The 25,992-nt window shown below is 36.6% G+C and overlaps 1 protein-coding gene across 1 annotated transcript in view; it reads left to right on the top strand.

Moving 5' to 3' along the window:
• The window catches only part of PDCL2 (phosducin like 2), a 48,223-nt gene that overhangs the window by 19,937 nt on the left and 2,294 nt on the right, over positions 1 to 25,992 (top strand). The window contains exons 4-5 of the mRNA XM_032632806.1: positions 15,700 to 15,843; positions 24,465 to 24,673. Of these exons, the coding sequence (XP_032488697.1) occupies positions 15,700 to 15,843; positions 24,465 to 24,673 (353 nt within the window). The remainder of the gene's footprint in view (positions 1 to 15,699; positions 15,844 to 24,464; positions 24,674 to 25,992) is intronic.

Below are 25,992 nucleotides of genomic sequence, written 5' to 3'. Positions count from 1 at the left end.
TTTTCCTCTATGCCTACATTCTGGAGGGTTTTTATCATAAATGGGTATTGAATTTTGTCAAAAGCTTTTTCTGCATGTCTTGAGATGATCATATGGTTTTTCTCCCTCAGTTTGTTATTATGGTTTGTCACATTGATTGATTTGCATATATTCAAAAATCCTTGCATTCCTGGGTAAACCCCACTTTATCATGGTTTATGATCCTTTTAATGTGCTGTTGGATTCTGTTTGCTAGTATTTTGTTGAAGATTTTTGCATCAATGTTCATCAGTGATATTGGTCTGTAGTTTTCTTTCTTTGTGACATCTTTGTCTGGTTTTGGTATCAGGGCGATGGTGGCCTCGTAGAATGAGTTTGGGAGTGTTCCTCCCCCTGCTGTATTTTGGAAGAGTTTGAGAAGGTTTGGTGTTAGCTCGTCTCTAAATATTTGATAGAATTCACCTGTGAAGCCATCTGGTCCTGGGCTTTTGTTTGTTGGAAGATTTTTAATCATAGTCTCAATTTCAGTTCTTGTGATTGGTCTGTTTATATTTTCTATTTCTTCCTGGTTCAGTCTTGGAAGGTTGTGCTTTTCTAAGTATTTGTGCATTTCTTCCAGGTTTCCATTTTATTTGCATATTGTTGCTTGTAGTAATCTCTCATGGTCCTTTGTATTTCTGCAGTGTCAGTTGTTACTTCTCCTTTTTCATTTCTAATTCTATTGATTTGAGTCTTCTCCCTTTTTTTTCTTGAAGAGTCTGGCTAATGGTTTATCAATTTTGTTTATCTTCTCAAAGAACCAGCTTTTAGTTTTATTGATCTTTGTTATTGTTTCCTTCATTTCTTTTTCATTTATTTCTGATCTGATATTTATGATTTCTTTCCTTCTGCTAACTTTGGTTTTTTTTTTGTTTTTCTTTCTCTAATTGTTCTAGGTGTAAAGTTAAGTTGTTTATTTGAGCTGTTTCTTGTTTCTTGAGGTAGGATTGTATTGCTATAAACTTTCCTCTTAGAATTGCTTTTGCAGCATCCCATAGGTTTTGGTTCATCATGTTTTCATTGTCATTTGTTTCTAGGTATTTTTTGATTTCTTCAGTGATCTCTTGGCTATTAAGTAGTGTATTGTTTAGCTTCCATGTGTTTGTATTTTTTACAGATTTTTTCCTGTAATTGATATCTAGTCTCATAGAGTTGTGGTCGGAAAAGATACTTGATATAATTTCAATTTTCTTAAATTTACCAAGGCTTGATTTGTGACCCAAGATATGATCTGTCCTGGAGAATGTTCCAGGAGCACTTGAGAAGAATGTGTGTTCTGTTTTTTGGTTGGAATGTCCTATAAATATCAATTAAGTCCATCTTGTTTAATGTATCATTTAAAGCTTGTGTTTCCTTATTTATTTTCATTTTGGGTGATCTGTCCACTGGTGAAAATGGGGTGCTAAAGTCCCCTACTATGATTGAGTTACTGTTGATTTCCCCTTTTTATGTCTGTTTGCATTTGCCTTATGTGTTGAGGTGCTTCTATGTTGGGTGCATAAACATTTACAATTGTTATATCTTCTTCTTGGATTGATCCCTTGATCCATCATGTAGTGTCCTTCTTTGTCTCTTGTGATAGTCTTTATGTTAAAGTCAATTTTGTCTGATACAAGAATTGCTACTCCAGCTTTCTTTTGATTTCCATTTGTGTGGAATATCTTTTTCCATCCCCTCACTTTCAGTCTGTATGTGTCCCTAGGCCTGAAGTGGGTCTGTTGTAGACAGCATATATACAGGTCTTATTTTTGTTTCCACTCAGTGAGCCTGTGTCTTTTGGTTGGAACATTGAATCCATTCATGTTTAAGGTAATTATCGATATGTATGTTCCTATTCCCATTTTCTTAATTTTTTTGTGTTTGTTATTGTAGGTCTTTTCCTTCTCTTGTGTTTCATGCCTATAGAAGTTCCTTTAGAATTTGTTGTAAAGCTGGTTTGGTGATGCTGAATTCTCTTAGCTTTTGCTTATCTGTAAAGGTTTTAGTTTCTCCATCAAATCTGAATGAGAACCTATCTGGGTAGCGTAATCTTGGTTGTAGGTTTTTCGCTTTCATCACTTTAAATATGTCCTGTGACTCCCTTCTGGCTTGCAGAGTTTCTGCGGAAAGATCAGCTGTTAACCTTATGGGGATTCCCTTGTATGTTATTTGTTGTTTTTCCCTTGCTGCTTTTAATAGTTTTCTTTGTATTTAATTTTTGATAGCTTGATTTATATGTGTCTTGGCGTGTTTCTCCTTGGATTTATCCTGTATAGGACTCTCTGTGCTTCCTGGACTTGATTATTTCCTTTCTCATATTAGGGAAGTTTTCAACTGTAATCTCTTCAAATATTTTCTCAGTCCCTTTCTTTTTCTCTTCTTCTTCTGGGACCCCTATAATTCGAATGTTGGTGCATTTAATGTTGTCCCAGAGGTCTCTGAGACTGTCCTCAATTCTTTTCATGCTTTTTTCTTTATTATGCTCTGTGGTAGTTTTTTCCACTATTTTATCTTCCAGGTTACTTATCCATTCTTCTGCCTCACTTATTCTGCTATTGATTCCTTCTAGAAAATTTTTAATTTCATTTACTGTGTTATTCATCATTGTTTGTTTGCTTTTTAGTTCTTCTACATCCTTGTTAAACATTTCATGTAATTTCTCCATTCTGTTTCCAAGATTTTGGATCATCTTTACTGTCATTACTCTGAATTCTTTTTCAGGTAGACTTCCTATTTCCTCTTCATTTGTTTGGTCTGGTGGGTTTTTAACCTTGCTCCTTCATCTGCTATGTGTTTCTCTGTCTTCTCATTTTGCTTAACTTACTGTGTTTGGGGTCTCCTTTTCGCAGGCTGCAGGTTCATAGTTCCCATTGTTTTTGGTGTCTGCCCCCAGTGGCTAAGGTTTGTTCAGTGGGTTGTCAGCTTCCTGGTGGAGGGGACTGGCGCCTCTGTTCTGGTGGATGAGGCTGGATCTTGTGTTTCTGGTAGGCAGGACCATGTCCGGTGTTGTGTTTGGGGTGTCTGTGACCTTATCGTGATTTTAGGCAGCCTCTCTGCTAATGGATGGGGTTGTCTTCCTGTCTTGCTAGTTGTTTGGCATAACATGTCCAGCACTGTAGCTTGCTGGTCGTTGAGTGAAGCTGGGTCTTAACGTTGAGATGGAGATCTCTGGGAGAGCTTTTTCCATTTGATATTATGTGGAGCCAGGAGGTCTCTGGTGGACCAATGTCCTGAACTTGGCTGTCTCACCTCAGAGGCACAGGCCTGACACTCTGCCAGAGCACCAAGACCCTGTCAGCCACGTGGCCAGGTATGTGGGGAGTTTCTTGCCTTTTGGGAAGTCTGAGATATTCTGCCAGCTTTCAGTAGGTGTTCTGTAGAAGTTGTTCCACATGTAGATGTATTTCTGATGTATTTTTGAGGAGGAAGGTGATCTCCACGTCTTACTCCTCCGCCATCTTGAAGGTCTCCTCCGGAACCAGTGATTCTTAAAGTATTGCTTTATTCAACAGTGTGAGTTGAGAAAGAACAGTATGAGTCTGGGGCATTTTGTAGTATCAGAAAGTTAAGGCAGTGCTAAAAACTTTTTTCAAGGCACAGGAGCCACACTAAAATATCTCAGATTGGCCAGAGTTGGAACAACTTGAACAACAAAATTAATTACTATAATATTGAATTATAAAATAAGTAATAAAATAATTATCCTTGAGTAAATGAATAATTATCCTTGAGTAAATGAAAGTAAATGAATACATGAACAAATTCAGAGGAAGTAACAGTTCTGCCTCACTGAAGAATTCCAATTAATAAGTGAAGACAGAATGAGGAAAATAGAAAGATCATCATTAAAACACCACAGTAATAATCCTCCATGGGCAAGATCTGCTGATAGATGCTAAAATGAGTGGGTGAATGTTTAAATAGAAACCCAAATTTGAGGGATTTTCCAAAAATGACTGGCCAAGTGGACAGCAGGAAAGGTGAAGTAGAAAGCTCCAGGAATCCATCTGTCCACCTAGGTAGCAATTGTACTGGCAGAAACGGTCTGAAATTATGGCTTTGGAACTCTGGAGTCTATTTGAACACTTGTAGCTTACAGCATAAAGCTTGGCTGGTGGGCTTCTCTGGTGGTGCAGTGATTGAGAGTCCGCCTGCCGATGCAGGGGACACGGGTTCGTGCCCCGGTCCAAGAAGATCCCACATGCTTGCATACCGCAAAAAAAAAAAAAAAAAAAAAAAGCTTGGCTGGTAAATTTCAGTTAGTATTGGTTGATTTCAGTCCTCGGTGTAGTAACAGCTATCCATCCCTCACCCCCCAGCCCCACGGCAGGCAGCTGTTTCAACAGCATCCTGTGTTTCTTGCTGGAGCCAGGGTAGGCAATAAGGACTTTGTCCTCAAATATCAGGATTCTGTGATCTGATTGCAGATTGCTGCTCTGAATGCAGAGGTACTGACCCAGAGACTGGCATTCATTGTGTTAACCCTCACTGGTTCAAGTGGCTTCCAGGAGATTTTAAGGAGCCACTTCTGGTTTCTTTTTTTTTAACGTTCAAAAACAACCACATATATGGGGGAATTTAGAAAGCCTTGGGAAAGTTGAAGGCTCAGAAAAGACCTGAGAAGACCTTATGCTTTCACCTGAGGCTGATCCTGGCACAGACACACCCAATGTAAAAACACAAATACAAAAACATGGGTTGTAAGAAGAATCTGATTTCTAGAGTTACCAATTGAATGAAATATTCAGTTTTCAATAACAAAAAAAAAATCAGGTGTAAAAAGAAACAGGAAAGTATGGCCCAGACAAAGGAACAAAATAAATCAATACAAAATATACCTGAGGTAGCCAAAGTGTCAGACTTACTTGACAAAGACTTTAAGACAACTTAGTTAAAGGTGCTCAAAGAGCTAAAGGAAGACATGGACAAAGACAGGAGAACATAATATGAACAAAATGAGAATAACAATAAAGAGATTGGAATTATAAAAAGGAACCAAAAAGACATTCTGAAACTAAAAAGTACAATAATTGAATTGAAATATACACTAAAGGGCTTCAAAAGCAGATATGAACCAGCAGAAAATAGAGAAAATTTGAAGATAAGACGATTGAAAGTATTGAGTCTGAGAATAAAGAAGAGAGAACAGAGCCTAACTGGCCTTGTGGTGCACTACTAGGTGAACTAGAATATATGGTATGGGAGTCCCAGCAGAGGAGAAGAGAAAGAAAGGGGCACAAATCATATTTGTAGAAATAATTGCTGAAAACTCCCCAAATTTGACAAAAGGCATAAATCTACAAATCCAAGGTGCTCAATGGACTCCAAGTAGGATAAACTCAGAGACCCACACAAAGACACATCCCTTAAAAAGACTATCAGCCAATTTCTCCTCAGAAATCTTAGAGGCTGCAAGAGGAATAAAAAACACCTGTCAGTCAAGAATTTCATATTTGGCAAAAGTATGCTACAAGGATGAAGGAGAAATTGAGACATTCCTAGATAAAATCTAAGTGAGTTTGTTACTACAGCAAGTCCCCTACTTATGAACGAGTTCCATTCTGAGAGCACATTCATAAGTCTAATTTGTTCATAAGTCCAACAAAGGTAGCCTAGGTACCCAAATAATACAATTGGCTATATAGTACTGTACTGTAATAGGTTTATAAACCTTTCACACAAAACATAAAAAACAAACACAAAAAATAAAGAAAACATTTTTAATCCTAACCTTGGAAAGTACAGTAGTATAGTACAATAGCTGGCACTTCTTAGCAGTACCAGCTACATCACTGCTGCTTTTACGCTTGTTTCTGGACATCCTGGGCTTGAAATAAAGATACTGTACTACTCTACTACTGTACTGTATACAGTACTGTACAGTAAAGTACCAAAAGTACAACCACTTGTAGAGGATGCATGCATGTGACAGTGTACAACCAGACACATGAACTAGCTTATGTGATTGGACATGCTAATGCACGTTTGCATCTTTTAAAGTTGGCAACTTTAAGGTTCGTATGTCGGGGACTTACTGTACTAGAATTCCCCTAAAAATTAGCTAAAGGAGTCTGTCAGCCTGCAATTAAAGGGCAGTAGACAGTAACTCAAAACCATACAAAGAATAAATATCATAGGTAAAGGTAACTGTATAGGTAAATATAAAAGCCAATATTACTGTATTTTTGGTTCTTAACTCCCTTTTTTCTATATGATTTAAAAGGCAAGTTTATAAAATAATAATTATAAATTGATGTTAATGGACACAGTATATAACAATGTAGTCTGTAACAATAATGAGATAAAGAGGGAGGGATGAAGATGTATAAGAGCAGAGTGTTTGTATGCTATTGAAGCTAAGTTGGCATTATTCACAGTAGGTTATTGTAAGATATTAATTTTAATCCTTAAGATAATCACTAAGAAATAACTAAAAGCATACAGAAAAGGAAAGAGAAAGGAAATCAAAATGGTATACCACAATGCAAGAATACAAAAAGAAGCAATGATGGAAGAATTGAGGAACAAAAAGCATGTAAGATATAGAAATACAGAAAATAGCTAAATGGCAGAAGTAAGTCCTTCCTTTTCAGTAATTACTTTGTTGTGTCAGTCCCAGCCTATCAATAGTGATGCTATTGGCTAGGAATGCCTGAGGCACTCACCTCCTGTATTACTCATAGCTGTGATTGGACCAGTTCCTGTGGTTTGTATTATGACTGTAGGATACACTTCAGCAAGAAACTTTGAGAGAACTTCGAGGAACAAGATTTATTCCTCAGAAATCCTGAAGAACACACAGCATGCCTGAGGGCCACTCACCCAGGTCTGGTGGAGGGGTGGGAGTGGGACCTGGGTCTGTGCCTTTATTAGAGTCCATTGATGGGGTATCTAGGTTTCACGGGTTGACTCTTTGTTGGCTAATGTAGAGCATAATAGCTGGAATTAGAGCACAGGAAGGGAGAAGAGGGGTCACTCAAGTGGTCAGTTATCTAGGTTACCCAGGGCTCTCTGAAAGAAAGACTTTCATGGGTGGCAGCAGCCTAATTCCTTATCTGGTGGTTTTGCTAGTAGCTGTGTCATACAGTTGGCAGTATGGTTTTCAAGATGGATGTCTTTTGAAATAGGTGCCTCAGTAATCAAAAGCTTAATGTCAGGCACTTACATTACATACTTTAAATGTATATGGATTTTAAATTAATCCAAGTAGTCTAAAATTAAAGGCATAATGAATAAAAAGAAACACATCCAGATCCTGGAAACTAAGCAATCTTGAGAAAGAACAATGTTGGAAGACCAATACTTCCTGATTTCAAAACTTACTACAAAGCAACAGTAATCAAAACAGTGTTATAGTGACATAAGGATAGACATACAGACCAGAGGAATAGAATAGAGAGACCAGAAGGAAACTCTCTCATAAATAGTCAAATGGTTTTTCAACACGGTGTCAAGAACATTCAATGGGGAAAGGACAATCTTTTCAACCAATGATGCTAGGAAAACTGGATATCCACATGCAGAAGAATAAAGTTGGACTCCTACCTCATATCATATATAAAGATTAACTCAAAATGGATCAAAGACCCAAATGTAAGAACTAAAACTATAAAACTGTTCAAACAAAACACGGGAAAATGTCCATGACATTGGATTTGGAAATGATTTCTTAGATGACACCAAAAATAACAAAAGGCAACAAAAAGGAAAAAATAGATAAATTTGACTTCATCAAAATTTAAAATATTTGTGCATCAAAGGACACTATCAAGAAAGTGAAAAGACAACCCACAGAATGGGATAAAATATTTGCAAATTAGATATATGATAAGGAATTACTAACAAGAATATATAAAGAACTCATAAAACTCAACAACAAAAAAACAAATAATTAAAAAACGTGCAAAGGACTTGAATAGACATTTCTCCAAAGAAGGTATACAAATGGAAAATAAGCACATGAAAAGATGCTTAATATCATTAGTTATTAAGCAAATGCAAATCAAAACCACAGTGAATTTCCATTTCACTCCCACCAGGGTGGTTATAATAAAGAAGACAGAAAAACTAACAAAAGTGTTTGTGAACAGGTGGAGAATTTTGAACCACCATACATTGCTGGCGGGAATGTAAAATGGTGCAGTCTGGAATTTCTTCAAATATTAAACATAGAATTACCATGATCCAGCAATTCCACTCCTAGATATGTACACCCAAGAGAATTGAAAACACAAAACATGTACATGAATGTTCATAGCAGCAGCATTCACAATAGCCAAAAAGTACAAAGAAACTTACTGTCCATCAACTGGTGAGTGGATAAACAAAATATGGTGTATTCATACAATGGAAAATTATTCAGCCATGTAAAGAAATGATGAACTGGTACATGCTACAACAGGACTGAACCTTGTAAATGTTATGCTAAGGAAAGAAGCCAGTGACAAAAGGTCACATTTTATATGATTCTACTTATATGAAATATTCAGAATAGGAAAATTTATAGAGACAGAAAGCAGATTATTAATTTCCAGGGCCTGGGATGGGGGGATAGGGAATAACTACAAATGGATATGGGGTTTCTTTTAGTACAGTAAAACTATTCTGGAACTAGATCGTGGTAATGGATGCACAGCTTTGTGAATACTTTAAAAATCACTGAGTTATACACTATAAATCGTTGAATTTTATTGTATATGAATTATGTTACAATTTACAACTAAAGATTTTGGAGGAACTGGAATTCTCATAATATGATAACTTTGGGAGATAGTTTGGCAATTTCTTCTAAAGTTATATATGCATTTAACATATAACCTATCAATTAAATTCCTGGATATTTACTTGAGAGAATTGAAGGTATACGTCAGTACAAAGACTTGTACATGCATATTCATAATAGCCAGAAACTGGAAACAACCCAAAAGTCCATCAACATGATAAATGAATGCAAGATGAATGAATAAACAAACTGTAGTGTGTTCATGAAAGGCAGTACTACTCTGTAAGGAAGTAAGCAAGCTACTGATGCACACAGACGTTGGTGAAATTTGAAAACGTTGTATGGAATTAAAGAAGCCAGACACAGGAGAGTATCTGATGCATGATCGTATACATCATTTTTAAAATGAAAAAATAGTTTCCAAAATTGATGCAATGAGAGAGAGAAAAGCATAATGAAGAAGAGAGCCTGCTTCCTAAAATTTATTGTATAGCTGATTTTTCTCTACTTTTCAAGGCACAGATAATTCCTACGTTTTTATTAAGACGACAAGCTTACTAATAAATTGCATATGACATTGTTACATTTATTGATAATATAATCTTACTGTCACAATCAGACAAGGCTAGTACCGACGGGAAGTAATAGACTCATGGATCTTAAGTTGGTTAGTCAAAATAATCACCTAGCTTTACTACTAAAAATTTTGATTTCTTGGGTGAATTGATTTCATGATAATATAATAAGCTAAATTCAGACCGTGGGAAAGTTTGGACAAGCAATCTAGTTTCCGTCAACAAAGAAATTTCTAGGGGAAAAATGGATGGAAAAGAATCTATGTATTAAATGAGATTTAAGAGAGATAATAACCACTCTATAAATCTAATTTGGATTCCCATTTGAATAAACAAACTTTAAAAATGGGGCCAGAACTTAATGCTACTGAACTGTACACTTAAAAATGGTTAACATGGTAAATTTTATGTTATGGATATTTTATAACAATTAAATAAAAATTTTAAGTGGAGAAAATAGGATTATTTGAACAATATCTGAATATATTAAGGAATTACCATTGTTTTAGATATAATTATGCCATGTGAATTAAAAATTTTAAAGTATCCTCATCTTTTAGAGATATATAATGAAATATTTACAGATGAAATGACATGATGTCTTATATTTGCTTCAAAATAGCCCTTGAAATGGGGAGTTAGTGGGGGTTGAGATGAAAGAGAATTGGCCATAGAAATTATTGATGGAAGATGCACACATCTGGGGTCGCTTTACTACTGTAAGTGTTAATAACCATCCACAATATGAAGTTAAAAATACACATTCCTGAGACCAGTACCAAGAGGTAATATTCAGTAACTTGGGGTTGAGTCTCAGGAATATGCCCATGTGGAACCTGCCATTCCCAAGTAATTCTCATGTGGGACGTCCACATGCCTCAACTTGATAAATACTGCTTTAGATAATCTTACTTTTGAAACATAGATGCAAAAATCTTAAATGAAATATTAGCAAATAAAACAGTATATTAAAATAATCATATATAGTGAATAATTAGGGTTTATTCAAGGAATGCAAGGATCGTTCAACAATTACAAATCTATTAATACAGTCACGTCAGCAGAATTTATTAAGATAATGCTAGCTGCTGTAACAAACAAGTGCAAAATCTTAGTGGTTTCACACAAGAAAGTTCCTCACTCACAGATGATGCACGTTTTACAAGCTGCTTCTGAGCAGCTCTTCTCCAGGTGATGACTAGGGACCTGGGCTCTTTTTTTTTTTTTTTTTAATTGGAGTATAATTGCTGTACAATGTTGTGTTACTTTCTGCTGTACAATGAAAAGAATCAGCTATATGTATACATATATCCCCTCCCTCTTGGACCTCCCTCCCACCCCCCACCCCATCCCACCCATCTAGGTCATCACAGAGCACAGAGCTGAGCTCTCTGAGCTCTACCGCAGGTTCCCACTAGCTATCTGTTTTACACGTGGTAGTGTTTTATGTCAAACCTAGTCTCCCAATTCATCCCACCATCCCCTTCCCCCACTGTGTCCACAAGTCCATTCTCTACATCTGCGTCTCTATTCCTGCTCTGCCAATAAGTTCATCTGTACCATTTTTCTAGATTCCACATATATGTGTTAATATACGATATTTGTTTTTCTCTTTCTGACTTCACTGTATATGACAGACTCTAGGCCCATCCACATCTCTACAAGTGACCCAATTTCGTTCCTTTTTATGGCTGAGTAATATTCCATTGTATTTATGTACCACATCTTCCTTATCCATTCATCTGTCGATGGACATTTAGATTGTTTCCATGTCCTGGCTAATGTAAGTAGTGCTGCAATGAACATTTCATTAGGGGCTTCATCATCTCAGAATCCTTAACATCCAGGCTCGTGGACCAGGAAGACAGTATGAAAGATGGGATGGGACATTTCAGAGATAAGTCCTAGAAATGTACATATCATTTTCATACATGTTCCACTGGATGTAATCCAGTCTCATGGCCCTAATCTAACTGCCAAGGATGCGGGCAAATATAGTCTTCCTGTGAGTCCTGGAAGAGGAAGCTATACTGATGAACACCCAGTCTCTGCCACAGAGATTAAAGAGATATTACGCACAGAATTTCTTTCCCTTGCATATTCCACATCAAAAGTACAACTCTAATTCTGGTCACCAAATTCTAGTATTATTTCTGTATCTCTGCTCTCCCTTTGGATCTAAGGAAAAAGGAACCTGTAGCCTTTTAAAATTTTACTTATTGTTAAGAAGAGAAAATTCTGTAGTAGTCTTGATAGTGCTGATTTAAAGCAAATCCCTCATTTAAAGCCAAAACAAAAGAGCAATGACAAAAGAAAACCTTTAAGACTTTTTTATAAAGCAGTTTTAGGTTCACAGCAAAATTGATGGAAGGTATAGATTTCTAATATACCTCCTGCCCCACACATAACATAACATCCCCCATTGTCAATATTCCCCACCAGAGTGATATATTTGTTATAATTGATGAACCTGCATTTGATACATCAGAATCACCCGAAGTCCATAATGTACATTACAGTTCATTCTTGGGTTTGGACAAATGTATGACATATATCCATCATTATGGTACCATTCACAGTATTTTCACTGCCCTAAAAATCCTCTGTGGTCTGCCTATTCATTCCTCTCCCCGGCCAACCCCTGATCTTTGTACTGTCTCCACTGTTCTGCCTTTTCCAGTCTGTCATATAGTTGGGATCGTATAGTATGTAGCCTTCTTAGATTGGCTTCTTTCACTTAGTAATATGCATTTAAGTTTTCTCCATGTCTTTCCATGGCTTGATAGCTCATTTCTTTTTAGCGCTGAATAATATTTCATTATCTGGATGTACCACAGTTTATTTATCCATTCATCTACTGAAGGACATCTTAGTTGCTTTCAACTTTTGGCAATTATTTGTTTATTTTTGGCTGCATTGGGTCTTCGTTGCTGTGCACGGGCTATCTCTAGTTGCGGTGAGTGGGGGCTACTCTTCGTTGTGGTGTGCAGGCTTCTCATTCTCTTGTTGTGGAGCATGGGCTCTAGGCGCGTGGGCTTCAGTAGTCATGGCACGCAGGCTCAGTAGTTGTGGCTTGCGGGCTCAGTAGTTGTGGCCTGCAGGCTCTAGAGCGCAGGCTCAGCAGCTGTGGCACACGGGCTTAGTTGCTCCGTGGCATGTGGGATCTTCCCAGAACAGGGATCAAACCCGTGTTCCCCCTGCATTGGCAGGTGAATTCTTAACCACTGCGCCACCAGTGAAGTCCCCAACTTTTGGCAATTATGAGTAAAGTTGCTGTAAACATCTGTGTGCAGGTTTTTGTGTGGACATGTTTTCAACACCTCTGGGTAAATATCAAGGAGCTTGATAGCTGGATCAAATGATAAGAGTATGTTTAGTTTTGTAAAGGAAAGAAAACAAACGGCCAAACTGTCTTCCAAAGTGCCTGTACCATTTTGCATTCCCATCAGCAACGAACGAGAGTTCCTGTTTCTCCAGTCCTCTCCAGCATTTGGTGTTATCAGTGTTCCAGATATTGGCCATTCTAATAGGTGTGTAGTGGCCTCTCATTGTTTTAATTTTGTTTTCCTGTTGACACAGATGTGGAGCATCCTTTCATATGCTTATTTATCATCTGTATATCTTCTTTGGTGAGGTGTCTGTTAAGACCTTTCGCCCATTTTTAAAATCAGGTTGTTTTCTTATTGTGGAGTTTTTAGAGTTTTGTATATTTCAAATAACAGTCCAGTTCAGATACGACTTTTGCAAATATTTTCTCCCAGTCTCTGCTAAGGAGATAGGTTCCTAGAGACAACTGTTACAGGGGTTTTCTGATCACCAGAGTAGGGGATACTAGGGCACAATTGGAACGTTAGTTCCAGATTCCCCAGTTTCTGGATTGCAGCGGAGAAAGCTGTTCCCTTGGCAGACCAGTTTTGCAAAGTTGTTCGGGGAGTCTTCCTGGTAGCCCAGTCTGGAGCCTCCTCCTTCATCTTTCCATTAAGTTTGTAAAGCACTTAATTCCTCAGATTAAGCTTCTTGCTGCTTAAAATAGCTAGAGGGCTTTCTGTTTATGAGACTGAATCACAGCTGGTATGACTGTTAGGTGAAAAATGCAGGCCATTGAACACTCTGTCACTTCCTGATGGCAAAGCTAACCCAGGTTTTTATGTCTTTCCCTGCCCAATTCTGTTGAAAGTAAAGAAAAATGAGGAGGAGAAGGTGGAAGAGTGGAGGAAGAAGAAAAGTAGTTGATAGCTGCACCATTAAGTAGGGCATAGTGCCATCATTGGAACAAAAACTTTTTGAAAATTCTGAAACATATTAAGCCAATGAGATCAAATTGAGGGACATTAATGATAGTGATGCCAAATACTCAATGCAAACAAAATAGGGCTCCCAAAAGCTCTCTGGAGTGACTGTAAGTTCTGAATATCTGGGCCAGTAGAAGGAAAATTGTAGACCTTCAGTTTGAAAACTGAGAGGGCCCTAGACTTGGATTACTGTTCTTGACATTCTCCTCTAGGCTTAATTTTGCTTGGATTACTTGTTATATAAAGTGAGTGGTCTTACTGGACATGTTTCTAATATGTGAAATAAGGACACAGTGTTTTAAAATAGACCCAGGATTTTGTATATATTCAGGTATGGTGAAGCCAACAGATCAGGAGATAATTGCCATTATTATTCACAGGTCTCAAGAGTAGGGGGCATGCCCCACAGTGCAGGGCCACACAGGGAAGCACCAGTTGGTCAAGAGGCAGGAGGAGGGAGAGGCTAAGATGGATATGAGCCTTTATGTAGTTTCTGTGGGAAAGACGAGCTAGGCAGGGTAAGGAGACTTAGGATTGGCTAGTTGGAAAAAATTTGGCAGGCTCTGGACTGTAGTGTCTATCTCTAATTGTCTGGTACCAAGCCCAGGGGATGATTTGGGCAGGGGGATAGTGGCTCAGCCCAGTAAAGGAGGTAGTTGAGGGACTGGGCTCTGGATTGGTTGGTTTGCATTTGAGGACTGTGCTTTCTGGTGAGTGTTTGCTATCTTTGGGAACTAGCTAGCTCAGAGAGGGGCAGTCTCTCTAGGATCAGGAAGACCCCAGATGCCAGAGCTGAATATAGTAAGTCCCCTACATACAAACCTTCAAGTTGAGAACTTTCAAAGATGCCAAAGTGCCCCTGTATGCCAGCTGTTGTACTGCACTACTGTACTTTTCAAGGTACTGTACTGTAAGATCAAAAATGTTTTATTTTTGTGTGTTTGTTTTTTATGTATTATTTGTGTGAAAAGTATTATAAACTTATTACTGTACAGTACTATATAACCGATTGTGTTAGTTGGATACCTAGGCTAACTTTGTTGGACTTACAAACAAATTGGATTTAATGAATGTGCTCTCAGAATGGAACTTGTTTGTATGTAGAGGAGTTACTGTACAGAAAACAAGAAAATATAGTTAATACACAGAGAAAGAAGGGGAGTAAGTACTTCCAGGTACTTAGAGATACACAGTCAGTAACTTTTAACATACTTGCAGATATGTCAGAACCATTTGGATTTGCTTCATAAACTCAAGTATTCAACAGCTAAATCAAAGTATGTAAATTTTGAGATTTGTTTAACAAAGTTTTAAGGTTCTCTATAGATGAATAACTAGGTAACACTTATGAAAGGCTCATGGTGTGCTAGACACTGCCCTAAGAAATTTACATGTTTACACTTAATCCCGAACAATCCCATGCAAGCAGATTTTAGTTTTATTCACATTGGGGGAAACTGCAGCTTGGAAAGATTAAATAACTTGCCCAAGTCCACGCCACTAGTAAGTGGGAGCTGGCACTTAAAGCCAGTTCAGTCTGACCTTAGAGTCCATACTCATAATCACTCTTTCTCTACCACCTCTCTACCTGCAATACATTTATAACAATTAATTGCATATATTCACAAAGGCTTTGAACTGAAAGTCAGCTTAGCATGATAGGTAAGAGCATGTCAATGGGGATAGTAATAGTACTAACTTCATAAAGTTTTTGCAAGGATTAAATTAGTTAACGCACTTAAAACAGCACCTAGCAACATAGTAAGCCCTCAATAAATGTTAGTTATTATGTATACTCTCCCTTTATTTATTTAAGCCGTATATGAGAATTTGTTGACCCAATGTCTAAATAAACTCTCTATAGCTATGATTGACTTAGTCTTAAACAAAAATTAAGTCAGTAGCTAATTTCTTATACTTTACAATACCCATGATAAAGCAAATACCCATATAAAAAGAGAAACTGGCATTGTAAAGCCGTTAATAGTTACTCTTTAAAGTGTTTGATATGTACTAGCATTACATTCATTGCTCTAAATTATTACTGTATATGGGGATGGCCTTAAGAATATAACAATATTCTTATGTAATTTAATTTCTTTTTCTTAACTAGAGAAAAGCGGTTACAGGAATGGAAAGCTCTTAAGAAAAAACAGAAATTTGGGGAATTAAGAGAAATTTCTGGAAATCAGTATGTGAATGAAGTCACAAATGCAGAAAAGGATGTGTGGGTTATAATTCACCTATACAGATCAAGGTAATTACCATAGCTTTTTGCAAAAGGCTAATATACTAATTTTTAATATACATATTTCTGGTTTTAATGTTGTATAAAGCATATAACAAAGATTAATCAAGAAAAATAAAGTAAATCAACCATACTTCAATTAAAAAAAGAAAAATATGGGCTTCCCTGGTGGTACAGTGGTTAAGAATCTGCCTGCCAGTGCGGGGGACATGGGTTCGAGCCCTGGTCCGGGAATATCCCACATGCCGTGAAGCAACTAAGCCCGTGCGCCACAACTACTGAGCCTGCATGCCACAACTACTGAAGCCCGCGTGCCTAGACCCCATGCTCTGCAACAAGAGAAGCCACCGCAATGAGAAGCCCAGGCACCACAACAAAGAGTAGCCCCCGCTCGCCACAACTAGAGAAAGCCCGCACGCAGCATCAAGGACCCAACACAGCCAAAAATAAATAAAGAAAAATATATGTGTAGAGTCATTGGCTTCAGGGATTAAATTAGGTATTTTAATATATTTCATGTCTAATTTAAAGAACTTGTTATACTTCTTAGAAAAATAAGTACTCTGACAGTTAATTTAAAAAACTTATAGAAAATTTCAAACATACAGAAAAGTAAAAAGAATGATAAAATGAGCACCCTAAATACCAGCCAGGTAGATTCAACAATGAACATTTTGCCATATTTGTATCATTTTGTTTATATGTGTGTGTGTGTGTGTATTTGTAGAACCATTTCAAAATAAATTACGCGATGCTTTACTCTGAAGTACCTCAGCATGCATCTTCAAAATATAAGGGCATTTTTCTGTATAACCATTTTCTCACCTAATACCCAGGCAGTCCTTACTCAAATTTCTCCAACTGACTTCAAAATCTCTTTCATAAATACATATATTTTTGAACAAGGGTCCAATAAGGATCATGCAGTGCATTTGGATATATCAAGTCTCTTAAGTCTCTCTATTTTTTTTTTTTTTTTTTTTTTTTGGCCGAGCCACATGGCTTGCAGGATCTTAGCTCCATGACCAGATATTGGGGCCACGGCAGAGAAAGCACTGAGTCCTAACCCCTGGACTGCTAGGGAATTCAGCTCTTAAGTCTCCTTTAACTGAATAATTCCCTTGCATTCCCTTATTCCCCCAAAACAGATAATTTTAGAGTGCCTAGTTGTATTAAGTATAACCCATATGTCCCCAGGCCTCACCAGCCTGCTGTAACAGTTACCAGGAAGAGTGGACTTTTCCCTAACTCCCGGCCAGAGGAGCTGCTAGCTCCCATAGTTTCACACATCTCTCATGGAAACAGCCCCTCTAGCTTTTGGTCCCAGCCCCTCCGCCTGGGCTCCAAGCCAAATAAGAACAGAGGTCATGACAGTAGCCCTCATGTCCTCATCTCATTCTCTGTATAAAAAGTTCTTCTCTCTTCAGATCCTCAGAGAAATTCTGAACAGAGCAACGTAGGCAAATTAGAACCCTGCTGTTTACCAACTCACCAGTTTCTCAAACAAATTTTAATAGGACACCGTGACCCATAAAAGAAGACATTACTTTTATTGTAACTAAAAAGATTGATAATTAATTTTTGAGTAGTTTAAAGCCTTAAAAAGAATCAATTCCCATTTTACCTATACCACTTATATGGTAAAATCAAGTGTGTAAATGCTGCTGATTTTCATTCTTCACAAATAGGTATGAGGAACACTGACATTTATAATACTGGGATCTGTGTGTGATAAATGTTATATACTGAAGTGATTCACTGAATGTCTTTTCTGAGACCCATTCTGATTAGCAGAATAGATGTTAGTTTTGAATGCTCGTACTATAGTATAAAATTTACTTTAATGGTTATATCTAGATAAATAACTAGTTTTGACCAATAATTTTCAAAAATTCATAAAAGAGGTTGAATGTGTTTTAGTCTCATCTAGTCTGTTTCAAACTGTTATGCTTTGATGGACTCAAAGAGTAAGAATCTGTTTTCATAATAGTTTTTTATGACCTTCTCAGAAAGTTCCTGGGGGGGCAATCTAAGATAGTTACATAAAATACGTGTTTTGGGACTTCCCTGGTGGTCCAGTGGCTAAGACCACACACTCCCAATGCAGTGGGCCCGGGTTCGATCCCTTGTCAGGGAACTAGATCCCACATGCTGCAACTAAAAGTTCTCATGCTGCAACTAAAAGATTCTACATGCCACCACGAAGATCCCGCGTGCCGCAACTAAGACCCAGCGCAGCCAAGAAAAAATAAAATTAGTTTTCTTGACATTAAGAAAATGTATTAATGTGTTGGTACAAAATTAAGAAAACTAATCTATAATCAAAGTTATAAAACAGAAAACAATTATTTGTGTTACACATGTTCTTTAGAAAAGTCTAGTTTTTAATAACTTTTTAATAATGTAAAGTATAACTGATAAATTTGTGTTTCTAGCTGCCTTCTAAAAATTTTACAGGAGGGTAAGAGTTTGTTTTTTAACTAGATTCCTAAGTTCTGTAATTTTAATGTCTCTTTGCCATTAAGTTTATAGGCTCAGCCTGCTTAGGTTACCTTAAAGGGATCTAGTTCACTCTGGGCCAGTGAACCTAGTGGCTTAACTTCAAGTCAGCCTTGTTTTCGATTTTATTCAATCTTACGCCTGTGTCCAAGTTCTAATTTGGGGCTTCTACATTATTCCTGTACCCAACTGTATATTTTGAACCTCAAATATCATAACTAGGCCCTTAACTTGTTTTCGGATGTCAGAGGTCTCCCTTAGTTTTTACAGATCTTCTGAGGTTCAATTTTGGCCCTTGAACCCCAACACCAAGTCTTTTCCCTACCGCTTGCTGTCAGAACTGCCTTCAGGTAGCCACTTTCTCCCTGCACTGCAGTCTATTGTGCCATACTCTCCTAATTCTGTACTTTTCACCGCTACCACCAATGCCCACCTGCCTTCTGCCATTAACACCACCCACCCCATAAGTGGGTCATACCACCGACTCAGCTCTCATTGTGATAGTAATCATAAAATTCTTCTAAATTAGATATTTGTGGGTGCATTTCACCTATTTGAGGGAAACTGAAGCTTATAAAGTATTTATGTCATTGCTTTGTGTGGAAAACTGATTTAAGTTAGGCAGTACATGTTTTTCTAATATTACCTTTAGTATGCTATCCACTAAAATAAAGCAGTATCTAGATTTGTAGCAGGTTATACTTATCAGGATATATATGTATACATATATTCTGAAATGTAAATTAAACATATAATGCATTTAATTTGTTTTTCTCTTAGCTTTTTGTTACATAAATTGATATATAACATCTCTTAGTGTTAAGCTGATTTCTGAGGATTTTGTAGATGCTGGAGGTGCAAAGGCATATAAGGCATCTATCTCTCCCATTGAAGAAATTTCAGTAGAGGGAGACAATTAGATGTAATAATTATGTCTTTTAGGTGCTATGATTGAATTCTATACAGAGTAGAGTAAAGGCACTGAAGAGGGAGTAGTAAGTTCAACTCTTGGAGGGTGGAAGTACAGAACTTTCTGTGAAATAATTCTTGGTCTTGGCCTCAAAAATTAAGAAAAGATTCCCTGAGTTTACAGAGTTGGAGGAAGTAGACAGACTGAATGGGGTATTTCTGATGGGGTATGCAGCTTGAACAAAGGTACAGAAATAAGAGGGATCATCTTGCTTTAGAGGACCTTGAGTAATATGGTGGCAGGCAGATAATAATGCTGGAGAGATAGGCAGGAGCCAGACCACAGAGAATCTTGAAAGCTACCCTGAGGAGCCCAGACTTTATCCTGAAGGCAGTGAGGAGCCATTGGAGGATTTTACAATCGAGGGAAGGGCATTTGTTGCATGATGAGATTTTCCTGCTGAGCCAACTTTTTCAGTAGGGTCTAGGATGGGTTTGGGGAACCATGACTGGAAACACAGAGACCACTTAGGACAATCTGAAGTTGCTCAGATGAGACAGGAAAGGAGGAAAGCAGTAGAGAAAGAGAGGAGAGGATAGGTATAAGATAAGGAGGTAGAATCAATATAACTTGATTACTTATTAGATATTGTAGAGGCAAGGGAGATTTTTTGGCCTGAGTGCACTGAGAAAATACAGATGTATTATGGTACAATGTATTATGGTATAGTTTAGATGAGAAAAGCTATAGGTGAGCAGCTCATGAGCCAATATCAAAGATTACTAAATTAATGTATGTTTATATATGTCAGATGAAAATAAAATATTTAAGTTAAAATTATTTTTGTGTGATTCCCTGCTTTGACTTTTTTACCTTCGGTCCCGCTTTATCCATTTCCCCCACCTCTGGCAGCCACCAGTCTGTGCTCTGTATCTATGAGCTTTTTTTTTTTCTTTCTAGATTCCACATATAAGAGATATCATATGGCATTTGCTTTTCTCTGTCTAACTTATTTCACTTGTCATAATACCCTTTAGGTACATTCATGTTGTCCCAAAAGGCAAATTTTTGTTCTTTTTTATGGCTGAATAATATTCCATTGTATATATACCACAATTTATTTGTCCATTCATCCATTGATGGACATTTAGGTTGTTTCCATATCTTGGCTATTGTAAATAATGCTGCAATGAATATGGGGGTGCATGTATCTTCTCGAGTTAGTGTTTTTTTTCTCCAGATAAATAACCAAAGGTAGAATTGCTAGATCATATGGTAGTTCTATTTTTAATTTTTTGAGGAACCTCTATACTGTTTTCCATAGTGGCTGTACCAATTTACATTCCCACCAACAGTGCACAAGAATTCTCTTTTCTCCATGTCCTTGCCAACATGTTATTTCCTGTCTTTCTGATAATAGCCATTTTAATAGGTGTGAGGTGATATCTCACTGTGGTTTTGACTTGCATTTCCCTGATGATTAATAATGTTGAGTATATTTTCATGTACCTGTTGGCCGTCTGTATGTCTTCTTTGGAAAAATGTGTATTCAGATCTTCTGCCCATTTTTAAATCAGATCGTTTATTTGATATTGAGTTATATGAGTTCTTTATATGTTTTGATATTAGCTCCTTATCAGACATATGATTTGCAAATATTTTCTCCCATTCAGTAGGTTGCCTTTCATTTTATTGATAGTTTCTTTTGATGTGCAGAAACTTTTTAGTATAATGTAGTCTCATTTACTTTTGCTTTCATTGCTTTTGCTTTTGGTGTCAGATTCAAAAAATCATTACCAAGACCTACGTCATTGCTTACGTTCTCTTCTAGGAGTTCTGTGGTTTCAGGTCTTACATTCAAGTCTTTAATCCAATTTGAGTTAATTTTTGTGTATGGTGTAAGATAGGGATCAAGTTTCATTTTTCTGCATGTGACTGTCCAGTTTTCCCAACACCATTTATTAAAGAGACTGTCCTTTCCCCATTGTATATTCTTGCCTTCTTTGTCATAAATTAACCATATAAGGTGTGGGTTTATTTCTGGGCTCCCTATGCTGTTCCATTGATCTTTGTGTCTATTTTTATGCAAATGCCATAATATTTTAATTACTATACCTTTATAATACAGTTTGAAATCAGGAAGCAAGATGCCTCCAGCTTTATTCTTTCTCAAGATTGCTTTGGCTATTTGGATTTTTTGTGATTCTATTCAAATTTTGTTCTCTTTCTGTGAAAAATTCCATTGGCATTTTGATAAGGATTGCATTGAATCTGTAGATTGCTTTGGGTGCTATGAACATTTTAACAAAAATAATTTCCAATCCATGAGCACAAAGTATCTTTCATGTTTGTTTCTTTTTCAATTTCTTTCATTAATGTCTTGTAATTTTCAATATGCAGGTCTTTCACATCCTTGGGTAAGTTTATTCCTGGGTATTTTATTCTTTCTGATGCAATTATAAATGGGATTGTTTTCTTTATTTCTCCTTCTGATAGTTCATGATTAGTGTATAGAAACACAGCTGGTTTTTGTGGATTGATTTTTTTTTTATCTTGCAACTTTACTGAATTCTTTATTCAGTTTTTTTTTTTTTGATGGAGTCTTTAGGGTTTTCTACATATAATATCATGTCATCTGCAAATAGTGACAATTTTACTTCTTCCTTTCCTATTTGGATGCCATTTATTTATTTATTTATGTACCTTGCCTAATTGCTCTGGCTAGGACTTACAATATTATGTTGAATAAAAGCGGTAAGAGTGGGCAATCTTGTCTTGTTCCTCATCTTGAGGAAAGGCTTTCAGCTTTTCACTGTTGAGTATGACATAAGCTGTGGGCTAGTCATATATGGCCTTTATTATGTTGAGATATGTTCCCTCTATACCCACTTCGTTGAGATTTTTTTTTTAATTTGTGAAACAAGTTTAGCAAAATATATTGAGGATAAAAGCCAGAAACTGATAAAGAAAAGCCAAATTAAAAAATATACAAGTCTTCCCCCAAATATTGATAAGACCTAGCGCATTACCATTGATTTCAGTTTTCAGGGTTTGTTTAAAAATGGAGCAAGAACTCAAAAGTACATGTGAAGCAATTTGAGTGCAGAAATCCTTATTCTTCCTCTATCATTTATGTTTGTCTAGCCTACAATGAACTAAACTGCAATTTTTTTCTTAGTGGTTCAGCTTTATCAAGTTTTTCCAAAGCATGCATTTGATTTTCTTAAGAACTACAATGATTTTTGTTGTCCCATTTTAATTTATTTGTTAATTATAATAAAATGTGCAGTGGGCATAAATAGATGTAGAGGGAAAAAACAGACAAAAGTCCAGAAGGGTTACCACCTGCCTGGGGCATGCAGTATGCCCTGGCTTGAGCCACTCAGTTAAGAGAGCTTCGACTTCAACTATAGGTGTGACAGGTTTTAGGAGTTGAGAATACAAAGGGGAATAAGATGCTTTTATGGTATAGTACAAGAGGCCAATTAAACATTATATATATATTTTGAAAGGACATATAAAGTGTAGTACAAGAGAAAAAAGTACTAATTTTGTCTGTTTAAAGAACTTTTCCCTAATTAACATCAGTTCACACAAATATTTCTTTACACTGTTGTTTCAAATATGCTCTATACGAATGATGAGAAAATGCATACAAAGGAGAAATACATGCATCAAATTCAGTGTTTTATTTTTTTTAAAGAAAATACTGATAAAGATCAGATTTTTTTGTTTGTTTGTTTGAGGAAGGAGGGGAGATGAAGTTCATCAGCTGTTGATATCAGAATGGGTGAGACTGCCCAGTGAATGTATCTAGAATTAGAAAAGGGTCTAGGACATAATTACAAGGAATATCTACATTTGAGGTATAGACAGAAGAAGGAAGTCAAAGGAGTAAAAAGGAAATTAATAGAAAGTGTTATCACAGAAGTCAAAAAAGGAGAACTCTTTAACAAGGGAAGTGAACAGAACATAGAGATTTTTTTTTACCTTTTTCATCTAGGCTGTGACCAGAAGGCGAGAGAGTAGTTTATTAGAGGGAGAGTTAAAAGGGACTTTTTTAAAAATTTAGTAATTTTATGTAAAGTGAAGAAGGAAAGGTTAAGAAAACAGGAAGAGAGGGAAGCAGAATAACAAATAAAGGCCCCATAGGAAATGGAAAGAGTGTGGGGTAAAGCAGAGGATTAGCTTTGAAAGTATTTGATAAATCTGTGAGTGAGTGATAGACTGAGAGAAAAGGGACTAATTAACGTGTGAGTGTAACGAGAGTTAAGTGATCGAGCAGGAAGAATTGTAGGTTTTGGTTACATTTCCAATCAATTTTAAATTCCTGATGAAGAATAGTTCTGGATGATGGGGAACAGGATGTGACATGTCAAAGAGAAGGATGGATGAAGTTTGTTAGAGTAAAGGAATTCAAGGAAGCTTGAAATAACTTCAGATGTGATGATCTCATGTGGAAATAAACCCTTGATGAAGAGTCGGGATCCCCTTGTTTCAATTCAGAGCTGCTAAGGAGTCCCTAGATATGTCCTGCTTTTTTCTTTTCTTTTTTCTTTTTTTCTCCTCCCCCCCCACTGCCCCCCAACCCCCTCCATGTGCTATAAACTAGGAACTGGCTCGATTAAATTGATGCTAAGTTAGATATGGTTAGCTTCAGTTAGGCAGCAAATTCCCGTGGTAGCAAGCTTCATTCCTAGGCTATAATGGTGTTTGTAATAAAAATGAGAGAACTTGTGACTTCCCTGGTGGTCCGGTAGCTAAGGCTCCATGCTCCCAATGCAGGGGGCCCGGGTTCAATCCCTGGTCAGGGAACTAGATCCCACAAGATGCAACTAAAGAGTCCACAGGATGCAACTAAAAATTCCGCAAGGTGCAACTAAAGCTCCCACAAGACGCACCTAAATATCCCACAAGACGCAACTAAAGAAACTGCATGCCGCAACTAAAAGATCCCTCATGCTGCAACGAAGATCCTGCGTGCCACAACTAAGACCCAGTGCAGGCAAATAAATAAATAAATATATTTTTTTAAAAATCAGAGAACTCTATAGTTCATCCTTACTAAAGGTAAAAATAGAGGCTAGCAATTGATATGCTCTTATATTAAAAGAATATCTAAAGATATATTTTTGTCACGGAGATGTTTCACTTATTACATTAGATTGAGATGAGTAGTCTTGTTTTTTAACAACGTTGTGTGTACTGTTTCTCTTTTTAGCATCCCAATGTGTTCGTTGGTTAACCAGCATCTTAGTCTCCTAGCAAGAAAGTTTCCTGAAACTAAATTTGTTAAAGCCATTGTGAATAGCTGTATTCAACACTACCATGACAATTGTTTACCAACAATTTTTGTTTATAAAAATGGTCAGATAGAAGGCAAATTCATTGGAATTATAGAATGTGGAGGGATAAATCTCAAGCTAGAAGGTAATGATGTTACTTTTAAATTCATTTGTAAAAAAACTTCTATAAATTAACATATATCATGAAAGTTTATTTTCATAAAACATAAGGTTTTTCCTCTTATTTTCTCTTACTTCTTTTTCTTCTTAGATGCCTCCAGATTAATTTTCCTACAGTAATACTATCATAACACGCATTTGCTTAAATCCTTAATGGTTCCTTGTTTCAAATAAGTTAAAAATTCAGAATCATATGCTTGAAACTTTCAGCCCATCTATACAATTATACTTCTCAGTGCTTCCTAGTTGCTGCTCCAGCCAGGCTGGTCTTCAACCACTACCCCAGATGCACTTAACTCATTTATGGCTTCATACTTTGTTTCATACTCTTTTCCTATACCCCAAATACCTTACCCTACTTTTTTCTTCCATCCAAACCCTATTCCTTCATGGGTCTCCTAGGTTACCATTTATTCCATTATGTGATTCTGGACCAATTTATAATCTGTTTTCATCTTCTCTACTGAATTTCTATAGCATATATTCTCTATACAACTTATTTTCCACTTACCTACATACTGTCAGATTTTGTTGGTTAACCAATTCCCTTTGAGTTTTGTCTCCCTAACAGGTATAAGAACTATGCCTACTACTATTTTCTTTTTGACAGTTCACAGCACAGGACTTTATATTTTTACCTTTTTTAATAATGTTTACTTTCTAACCTAGTTCTAAGACCATATTCTTCAGTTAGTCATTTCTTGGAACTGCTTTAATCCTGTATTATTAAAATCTTTCTCTCAGACAATCGTATTAAAGCCATTGTGAATAGCTATTTTTAACAGCTTTCCTTTCACTCTCTCATTCCCCTAAAACTGCTTTTGGCCTTACTAAGGCCTCCAGTATTTTGATTGTTCCAGAATTTTCCTTCTCCCAGTCTCTAAGGCCCCTCTTTGTTTTACTGCCTTGTTTTTTCAGCTTGTACCTTATCCTCTAAATTTAAAAACTGCATAGAAATACAGACAATAATACAGTAAATATTCATGTAATCATTACCAAAAATAACAAATGTGAACATTTGTTCATGTTTGCTTCAGCTATTTGTTTATTATTGAAAAAAACAGTACAGATATTGTTGAGGTTGCCTGTATTTCCATTCCTAATCCTGTTCCCCTCCCTGCCTCACTAAGCAATCACTATCATGAATAGTGTGTTATCTGGTCCATGCTTTTTAAAATTGTTACATTTGAAAAAAATTTTTTAATTGTAAAATACACATAACATGAAATTTACCATTTTAACCATTTAAAAATATACAATACAGTATTATTAACTGTAGTTATT

The sequence above is a fragment of the Phocoena sinus genome, chromosome 5 (genome assembly GCF_008692025.1).
Source record: "Phocoena sinus isolate mPhoSin1 chromosome 5, mPhoSin1.pri, whole genome shotgun sequence".
Taxonomy (NCBI): domain Eukaryota; kingdom Metazoa; phylum Chordata; class Mammalia; order Artiodactyla; family Phocoenidae; genus Phocoena; species Phocoena sinus.
The sequence above is the reverse complement of the archived record's forward strand: the minus strand, read 5'-3'. Positions and strand labels throughout refer to the sequence as shown.